General features: G+C 35.9%; 2 protein-coding genes across 2 annotated transcripts; both read left to right on the top strand.

The window, feature by feature from the left end:
* Positions 1–1,552: 1,552 nt before the first annotated feature.
* On the top strand, positions 1,553–2,911 carry LOTGIDRAFT_153614 (hypothetical protein; the record flags this gene model as incomplete). The annotated part of the gene is made up of 3 exons (XM_009059643.1): positions 1,553–1,754; positions 2,193–2,438; positions 2,799–2,911. 3 exons carry the CDS (start codon positions 1,553–1,555, stop codon positions 2,909–2,911), a joined length of 561 nt encoding a protein of 186 aa, XP_009057891.1.
* A 5,180-nt stretch (positions 2,912–8,091) lies between these two features.
* On the top strand, positions 8,092–8,247 carry LOTGIDRAFT_105455 (hypothetical protein; the record flags this gene model as incomplete). Its single annotated transcript, XM_009059642.1, has 1 exon — positions 8,092–8,247. A coding segment is annotated over one exon (156 nt), but the record flags the coding sequence as incomplete, so codon positions are not given.
* Positions 8,248–11,207: the final 2,960 nt, after the last annotated feature.

Here is an 11,207-nt window from a genome sequence, read left to right as displayed (position 1 = left end):
TTGGCTATTGAAAAACAATATCCTGCATTGCGCAGTGAGAACATTTTCACAAGAGAGTGTCACGAACTACCTAATTTCCAACAGTCTTGGTATATCGCTGCTGGTGCTGTAATGAACAATATTGGTTCTACTAGACTAATTATCTTCTTACTATAATATATCAAATTATAACCATCATAAACACTGTACGTTGATAGAATATAGAATGATTAACTGATCTAAGAGCCAGCTATAATGTAAGATCGCTCCTGAACTCTTCCCACGGGAGGAATGGTTTCTTACATCACACCATGTGTATAAAGATTATAGTAGGCAATGTGTACGTGTGTCATATCTGGCAAGGCCGACAACTCTGGTCATGCCCAGTTTCTCAGACGTAATATACAGATCACATCCATTATTTACGTGTTAATGTGATCTCTAACCCTAAATATAACTTTAGGAGTAATATACATATGGGACTATACTCTTTTTCTAGGTGGGAAAATTTAGGTGCTCAAATTAACAAAAAATCTTATGATATGTGTCACTTATGTGATCCGAAAGTTTTAACAAAAAGAGAAAAGCATGTCGTTAGATTTTAAAGCGCCGAAACCATCTAAAAGGTTTAGGTAATATAGATGTACTAACGGTCAGCTATATAATGTCCATTTGTATTCACTTTTTGTGCTGTGTCTTCTCTGGGGCATTGTAGAAAATGAACGTTACAATATTATGACGTCATAATACAAAAGATGTCACGCTAAGTTTCTTATCCAGTCTAAAAAGACGTGTGTAAGAAGCATCTCTGAGAAATTTGTAAATTTTCATCAAATACTGATAGAAGAGTTACGAAGAGAAGTAAGTTTTTGATTTTCAGATTTTTGTCAAGATTTCATAAACATAATCATTGAATTTAGCATTAACCTATGGTTGAAATGTCTGAATTACGCTTTAACTTTAAGTAAGAAAAGCTCGGGTAGGTCTAGTACAGGTGTAAATTGCTTACTTCGGACAAAATGTATACTATTCTTTCAACAGTTAACAAGTTTGTAGACGTTAGGTTTTTTGTCCATTATTCGTGATGCATATTTGTAAGCTCGGGCGGTAGTTTCGTCATGTCTCTCAAACAAAGAGCAGTGACGGCGCCCTTGGGGGTACAGAGGAGGATTCCTCCCACCTTTAGAAAAATGGTCTGTTCACCAAATTATACTCCAGCTAATTTCTTAAAAATTCAAAAATGTGATTAATCTACGTTTCTGCCCTAAAAATTGTCTCAGTTTTAGAATGAACTCAATTTTTCAAATGTTTCTTGGAAACCCCTCTCAGACGCTCAAGGGGATGCTTGCGTCAGGGCGCTTCCGTAGAACTGTCGTATTTGAATCTCAATCCCGACAGTTGTTCCACCATTAAATCATTCTGCGCCCATTCTGTACGCCCATTCTGGGCTGGCGTCACCATTGCCAAAGAGTTCATAGTTCACTTCAGAAGTGATTATGACGTCATTGTACTGTTCTAAAGATGACAATTCCTAAAAGTTGTAACTTCTAGTTTTTGATGCTTGCTTTTAGAAATGGAGGGTATTCAAGCGAGAATTAAAGCGACTTACAGAACAAATAGAGGTATGCCAATGAGACAAAGACGGCAGGGAAGAGGTCCTCAGAACAACAAAGACGATAGTATTGTAGGTGATGGAAAGGGCCTTGATGTTGGGACAAAATCACAAGGTGATGGTGTGGTGGACGATATGAAAGAATTACTTGAACGTCATACAAGTAAGTAATAGGGCTTATTATTATATCATTAATGGTGAAGAATACTGGTTAAAGCATACAAACCAAGAAAAGTGATATTTATTCTAAAGGTTCAAAGATGTTTGTTGAAATAAAAAAGTTTTAATTGCTTCATTCTGTATGAGAAACATTTGAATACTACAAAATATAGTTTCAGTCTCACGTGTTCTATCCAGTAGGATTTATCCTAATGTAGGCTACGAAATTATATGACTATATGATTAAATTATATAATTATTCAGTTCACACGGGAGGATTTAACCTATAGATATAAATCATTAGGATTAATCCTTCCGTGCAATCACCGCTCTTACGCAAGAATTAAAAAGAGAGGAGAACAGTCAAAACCTTATAATATTATATTAAACACATGACTGTAAAGATAACAGGAAGCTAGAACCATGTGTTCTTTAATTTCAGAACTAAACAAAACGACATCAACACAACAGATGACTATAAATAACAAGGGTAACAATCAACAACTCAATCTGAATGAGGAGGAAGAGTCGTCCTTATGTGTTCAAATGATAGCAGATCATACTTACTCAGTCAATATATCGACATTGGATAAATACCAGATAGAAGGTGTGACATCCGCTGCTGAAATATACAGGCAGTTTCTGATCACAAAACCATCACTGTACTTTCAAGAACTAAATCTACCAGGTTAGCGCATTATATTTGGTACATGCTACAATTCATAACATTCAGACCGAAATCCGATTATATTGAATTTTTATTTTAGCCATTGGCCTAATTCTAGTAATAATGTTCACAGCGCACAGTCGAAATTTGAGCCTTCAAATCCACTTGTGTCCAGAATTAATGAAAGTTTGAAAGTTAAAAAGACGAGTCTTCTTTTCTTGAGACACTGCCATATATAGAAATAGGAAAAGAACTTCGTAGTTTGAGACTCAGCCCCCAAAATGGCTAATTTGTCCCCTTAAGTATCGCCGTGATAAGGACATATATTTCGCATGTTGTAGACTAGCCAATATTTAATCTAATGTTATTATTTATTTTCAGGCAATAACATAACTCAACAAGTACCTGAGAAAAAACCAAAATCAAAAGTAGTAAGGATTATTCATAGTATGAGGAAGAGTATGAGGTCAATGATGGGTAGACCGAAACAATAGACTATTATAACATCACAGATAATTTATATATAACACCATATCTAATCTGATTTACATGGTTGACTATTTTACCTTAGTGCTGGACTAACAGATACTATTAGTGGTGTAAATTGATAAAGAATTTAATTAAGATTTGTTGACAATATAATAAAGAGTAAAGTAGTAGTATAGTTTATGTGTTTTATTATAGTAATTAATACCTTGAATTCTACTAACACTTTCTACAATGGGCACAACTGAAAAGACATTTCTCAGATATTTGAAAAAGTTTCTGCCACAAAATATACGTCAAAATGTTCCAATTAACTCTATTTGTCAAAATTTTTCTAGGCATAGAATCATGAAATTAGTCTTTTGAAACGTATTTCACTTGAAGAATGTATTGAACGATAAACCATGAATAAATCCAAAATCATACTTCACATCTCGTGATAGTTCAGTGTGACCTTTGAGCCGAATGTTCTTCAGATTCTCTGTATTTCCCGGGTGAATGATGTTAATTTCAGTCGCAGATCATCTCACTCAGTTGTCTTCAAGGAACCGCGTTTCTTTAGGAGTACATCATTAACCATGCTGAACCCAACCTCAACCAAATACCTGGTAGGAAATGGACGTGGATTCTTCTACTTTTTATCCCTTGGCGATAATTCCTCGTCACATTCTCCCAATTCCTCCCTTAGGAAGTAATGGACTAGCACAATGACTTGATTATCTACAAAATAATTTTATATCTAAAATATATTATTTATTATATGTTGTATCTAATGAATATAAACCTTTGTGGGTTTATCAGATGATTAACTGCATCATAGGAAGACTATATCCTAGTAGATTATTATCCCTTCACATGCGCAGATGCAATTCCGTACTATAGTAATGATTAATCATCAAAGACAATTAATCCATTAAGATCTATTAAATTCCATCAGCATGCATAATGCATGACGTCCTAATCTAACATATCAACTGTGACTATCAGTTCTAATGGTTGGTATTCCGATCAAATAATATAGATGAAATAAAACATTTGATATCACTATTCTATTAGTATTTAGACAGATAGTGCCTATAACTTCTATCAGTATATTGATGTTTTGATCTAATGTAGCATAAAATATAACATAGATTTAATATCAATAATATATTAAATACAACTGAATCGGAATGAAAATATCAAAGGATCAAATAATAGAGTGCAATTATAATGCACTGCTGGGATGGTGCTCATCTTCCGTCTGAAAAGTGATACGGATCTAGCAATATTTAAACGTCTACATGCATGTATATGACTTGATGTACATTTTGGGGGGTTGATTTCAGTATTGAATATATGTAAATAGTCTTCAGAAATACTAGAAATGTACGAATATTGCACCATTCCTTTCAAAAATATCTCAAACTAGGAATTCATTTTCTATAGATTTCTTTTCTGTATATTACAGTGTTTCAAGAAAAGACTACTCGTCTTTTTAACTTTCAAATAGGGATAATTCTGAACACACTCGGATTTGAAGACTCAAATTTCGACGGCGCGTTGTGAACACTATTACTGATTTGCTTAGCTAAAGAATTCCTGTTTCTGAGACTAAGGTATAATTGATCAAAAAATGGCGCATATCTCCCTTTAAATTTAGTGAGTCTATTTTGAAAGATAACTGATAATATTTGGATATATTTAACTGCATGTTGTCCCAGTTGGTTTAATTATAACTTATTACTAAAATGTAATCGGCATGAATTAGGAATAAGCTAAAAGCATATATCATAATAAAAAACAATTACTACTATCTTTATAACAGACGACATTTCAACTACGTCTTCACCTGGCACTGCCTTGTTACCTTAATAATAAAGATAGTAAATTATACTCTATAAAACTTTTTGTTATTCGTGAATTAATGTAACTACTTGTCTTCTTTTGATTTGCTGTAATGATGAATGTTTGATTGTTTCTGGCAGACATGATGAACAAATCTATTCATTGCAATTGAATTATTCAAAATTAGCCTCAAATGAGTACTTTTAGTCAATTTATGACTAAATTATCCCACAGAGTAATTGCCGTTTAACCTATATAGTGAAATGAAATGAAATGAATGGAGCTTTACGTCCTACTTTTCGCCCCATGTGGTCTAATGAAGACGGGCAACGCCATGCAGGGCGCAATGATGGAAATTTTTGCCAGAACAGCGGCATTAGCCTGCTCTTTTTCGATTTCCAACTGTCGAGGAATCTTTAAGTGCTAGCTGCACACGGGGACTCGGTTCATTGTCCCATCTGAAAGACAAGACGCCTTTTCCATATCAGCCCCTCTTATCTGCATCACTGACTGACAGGGGAAACCGGGTTGAAAACTTCGAAGGTATTATCTCAACCTATGCCGGAATTGAACACTGGACTTTCAGGTTAGCAAGCAAGCGTCTAACTCACTGAGCCACCGCGGCTCCCACCTATACATTGAAATATCTTCAAATATCAAATATTAAAGAAATATCTTCAAATATCCAATATGTCTTTATTGATGACATGGTGATAACATCAGCGACCAGAGCATTATATCATTCCTCCTTTTTCCTTCGTCGATATTTCATCTTCTTCTTCACATTCTTATATTCTGTACTCTATCTCCTTTCCATTAAATGATTTTACTTCTTTTTCTCCCATTTCAATCCCCCCGCCCCTCTCTTGCTCATTCAATCCTCTTTGCCATACTCCTTCATTATTCCACCCTAATTCTTCATCCATCCATCTTCTCTCCATCTACAATCCTCTCTTTCTTCAATCCTCTCTTTCTCTGTCTTCTACTTTCGTTTTCTCCACCTTCACACTTTCGCTTCCTCAATAACATGTTCCACTACCAGTTCTAGCTAACACCAATGATATATTGTTTCTTATGTCATAGTTCCTTATGAAACTGTCACATGGGAAATTATCTAAGTTTTAAAATTCATTAGAGGAATTGGAGTGAAGACATGTTAATTATTCTGATAACGGGTTTTAATTCTCGGGGTATTTCTCTGAAATTTCTTTCAGTTATTCTTCATAACACAGATAATTATAAACCACACATACTCACTAAAAGAATGCCAATAAATGCACAAATATTGCTTTCTTCCGTATACATGTATAGGGAAAACGAAATGAATTTTTCCTACTTCCTTTCTACTGATTGAGTTCCAATCAATATGAATTGGTGTTGTCTGAAGTAATGTCAAATGAATATTTCCTCGATTTTCTTAGATAGACCTCATAACCAGGGACGCGTTTCTATTACAGACAAACCATAAGCTGATTTTCACTCTGAATAACATTTTTTAAATCAGTATTTAGTTTGTAATAATTTTCTACAAAGAAAGTAGTACCAGAAAAGTTCCATTAAATGATAAGAAGAATAAGGTACTATATTACTTTTAATTTTGATTCGGAGAGAAAAAAAAATGAAATGATTGGAATTTTACGTCCTACTTTTCTGCACCATGTGGGCTAATGAAGACGGGCAACACATGCAGGGTACAATGGGGGGAATTTTGCCAGGACAGTGGCATTAGCCTGCTCTTTTTTACAACTGTCGAGGGATCTTTAACTTGCACAGCCTGTAGCACATAAGGCCTCGGTTAATTGTCCCATAGACGCTTTTTTCATGTCAGCCTCTCTTACCTGTATCACTGACAGGTGGAAACTGGGTTGAAAAACCCAAAGGTATTATATCGACCTATGCCGGGATAAAACCCTGAACCTTCATATTAGCGAGCATGCGTCTAACTCACTGAGCCACCTCGGTTCGGAGAGAGAGGTGTCATTTTCCGACTTTGCAAAATAACGATCAAAATAAAGCTAAGTAAGATATTTTGTATGGTTAAAGATATTTTTACATTTCGAACTATCCCTTTACATCGAGGAACGTGAAAATAGTTCACACTGTTAGAGACAATATTTCATTGTAAATTCTCCTGTAGTTGATAATTACTTACAATTACCATCTGACCACCTTTTAAATCAAATGAATCACTCATCAATGACTTCAATTCTTGTGTTAATTATCTAACGTGGGGGAAACGATGCACTGAAAGTGCCAAATCGTCTTTCAGCACGTCTGATGCTATTACATATTTCAACAGTGTTACACTTTAGTAGACACAACTCGGATAATTATGTCCACTTTTTTCAAAGCGTCCGATGAATGCACTTTCTGCATATTTGTTTTGTGAAAATGAACAATATTTAACAACGACGGCGCTATCTGTTTATATAAAACAAAACAATTGTCCTTTTTGGTTTCTGTAGCATTTTCTCTATCACCTGGTGAAGCCAGTATTTATATCACTATTTGCTTTTAATTGTCTGTAGCAAATAGTCATGTTAATCAGACATACCTTTAAGATTATTATAGTCTATTTTACATGGAGATTCCATTGACCTAGATTTCGGAATAATGGAATGTAAAAACCATAGCGAACGATTAAACCCCTACGCTGTCTCAGTGAAGAATCTAAGTACTCATTATTCAAGCTAGAAGGCGTGTACTGGAATAAAAAAACTGTATTTAAATATCGTTCAACTTTCCGCCATAATTTAGTTTTTCCAAATCATCAGTCAATTTTCACGATCTACTACATTTAACACTAAATAAATTTCAATGGAAATGAATAATATATTATACCGTTGCGCCATACATAGCTCCCACATACTGTTGCCCAATACATAACGACCCACATATACTGTTGCACCATATATAACGACCCACATAATACCGTTGCCCCCAAAATACAACCAACATGTACTGTTGCGCACACAAAAACAACCACATTGCCCCATACATAGCGACCGAAATATACCTTTTCCCAATACATAACGATCCACATATACCGTTTCTCAATATATAACGACCCACATATAACGACCGACGTATACTGATGCGCCGTACTTAACGGCCCACCTATACTGCTGTCCAATACATAATGACTTACATATATAATGTTGCCAAATGCATAACGGCTCACATATACTGTTGCCCGATATATTACGACCCATATATAACGACCGACGTATACTGATGCGCCCACCTATACTGCTGTCTAATAAATAACGACTCACATATATACTGTTGCACCATACATAACGACCCACATATAGAGTAGCGCCATACATAAAGGCCCACATACATTGTGAAAGCCTACATAACGACCCACATATATTGTTGCCCCATACATAACGACCCACATATACTGTTGCACCATAAAACACGGCCCGCATTTACTGTTGCCCCATACAAAACCAACCACATATACTGTTGCCCCATACAAAACCAACCACATATACTGTTGCCCCATACATAGCGACCCAAATATAGTTTTGCCCAATACATAACGACCCACATATACTGTTGCTCAGTACGTAACGACCCACATATACTGTTGCCCAATATATAACAACCCACATATACTGTCGCCCCATACATACCGACCCACATATACTATTGCCCCATACGTAACAGCCCACATATACTGTAGCGGCATACCTAACGACACACATATATTGTTGCTCCCATACATAACGACGTACAGAACAACCCACATATTACATTGTTGCCCCACCCACATATACAGTAGCGCCATACATAACGGCCCACATACTTTGTTGCAGCATACATAACGACCCACATATATTGTTGCAGCATACATAACGACCCACATATACTGTTGCCCAGTACATAACGACCCACATATAGTGTTGCACCATAAAACACGACCCGCATATACTGTTACCCCATACATAGCGACGCAAATATACTGTTGCCCCATACATAGCAACCCACATATACTGTTGCCCCATACATAGCGACCCACATATACTGTTGCCCCATACATAACCAACCACCTATATACTATTGCCCAATACATAACGACCCACATATACTTTTGCCCAATACATAACGACCCACATATACTGTTGCACCATAAAACACGACCCACATATACTGTTGCCCAATATATAACAACCCACATATACTGTTGCCCAAATATACTTCTGCACGATACATAACGGTACACATATAATATTGCCCCATACATAACGGCCCATATATACTGTTGCACCATACATAACGACCCACTTAGAGTACTACCTTCGATCAATTAATCGGTCAACCCCTTTATAACTATAACGTCCCAAAAATTCCCCTTCGCCTTCTCAATAACACAACCATAATATGCACCCTATCGAACTTCAAGTACTTGCCAAATGTCAACACCACCCCCGGCACAACTGGACAATATAATGAGCTCGTTGAATATTCCGCTCCTTTTATTCATTATAAACTCATCGTTCAAAATCTCTCCCACACTTTTCTTATTACTGGACAACAACGAGTACAATCAGTAGCATAGAGTCACAGAGTTTCTGTCTTAGAAGTCTCTAAATCCATTAAGCTATTGGTGGCATGACAACTATTCATCAGAATTGTGGGACCTAATCCAGTGATTTGAAAGTGGAAACAACAGTATCAGTAATATAAACTAAGACTCAAAAAGGCAAGCATGATCCCAGGTATAATCGCGTCATCTGCACGTCGCATTATAGATAGACATCAATAGTTTTGACTGATCAAGATCGATGAGTTCCATAATAAAGATTTAAAATACATCCGTTAATTGTTGTTTTCGGATATATCTTTTACGATGAATTCAAGGCCTTGTCGATTTGTCGTGTATGCCTGTAATCGAACAATAAGTACTAGAATAGCAGCTCATAAGGTAGAACTATCACGAAAGCTTACGATTCGGAAATCCTGCATGCATCCAACACGATTCGCAGAAGTAAATATTTCCCTGAAGATTAATTTTTTTCTCGGTCCAAATCCGCTCTGTGAACCGAACATTCGCAATCTTCAGAAATCATTCAAAATATCGACTTTAAGATAATAGTTTGTAAAATATCATATTCAAGTACTATTGTTTGTCATGTCAGAGTAATGGCCCTTGATAGAAATAAATTTGCTCTTCACTATAGAGATATGAAAAGTTATGTCTCTTGAAAACTTCTTCAGTAAAGATAATAAAAGACTGTTTTTGTCTTCAGCCACGTTTAAGTTTATAAATCGACATTCAGATTTGGTTTGATAAACCTTTTCATCAAGATTGAAAACTCTAACACATGATTCTGGTAGTTCACACATCAGAGACTGGTCGTTCGGGACTACAAATAACTGTACAAAGAATTGCCGAATGCATGTTTCCGGACATATTTCAGAAAAAAATCATTAAACTGTTGCAATTTTATTTATTATATAGTAATCGTCAAAAACATTATCTCTAATCTCCAACTGAAGATGTCCAAATGACAGTAAAGCCCACTACTATAGAGACTGTGACCGCACCTGAGCATTGGTTAACGAATTTCTCTCTAACAAGAGTGCCTATTAGACTACTATCAAAAGTCTCAATTGCAATGTTGGATCTGGAATGTTAATAGGTCAATATTATAGTCATAAGATGGTTGTTGCACGACATTTCGTCTTCAGCAGCACTATTCCATATTGTTGTGTTCTAATTCCTTTTAGAATTGCCACGGTTATCTTTAATCGAGTGCTATGCAACCATCGTTGATTATGCTAACGCATACTAAATACAAAATAATATTCAAATTGAAAGTTAAACTGTTTGGGGCATCAAAACTCCCCCCCCTCCCCACCGCCAATCAAAACATTCGACTAAAATAAAAGGACATGCCAAGAAATGTTAGCATAGATTGATGTCGAATTCTGAGTTCCAATATGTTCCTGTAGAAACGCTGTAAAACGCTTATCATATTTTACCGTTGCTTTCCGAACACGATATTCTTGTCATTCCCGTCCTTTGCAGATCATTCGCCACCATTCAATTAGCCGTCCTGTGTACGTCAGATCACTCGACAGTTGGAAATAGAGCCAGCAAAATTTCCCTCAGTCCTCACTGCATCCCATCTTTATTAGCCCAATTAGGTGTTTATTTTTCAATCCGATGTTTTCAATAAGACTGTCGCGATTGTACAGGAATTGTTTAATATTTCAATGGACAGTCGCGATTGTAATGAGTGGTTGTATGAATTATTATTACTATTCAGTACTGTAGTGAAAACTGAGTGGTAATTTAGACAATATACGAGGGTGTGTGGAATTGCAACAGTAACTACCTAACCGTGAGATATATAGAATCTGGACTAACTAGCACCATCAGGAATATTTTCTTTCACGTCGAAACAATATCGGAGTGTATATTGAAGGTAACAAGGTATATATTTTTGGATAACCTGGCATTCT

The sequence above is a fragment of the Lottia gigantea genome (genome assembly GCF_000327385.1).
Source record: "Lottia gigantea unplaced genomic scaffold LOTGIsca_4, whole genome shotgun sequence".
In the NCBI taxonomy this organism is placed as follows: Eukaryota; Metazoa; Mollusca; class Gastropoda; family Lottiidae; genus Lottia; species Lottia gigantea.
Note: the sequence above shows the minus strand (reverse complement) of the source record. Positions and strands in the feature narration are given on the sequence as shown.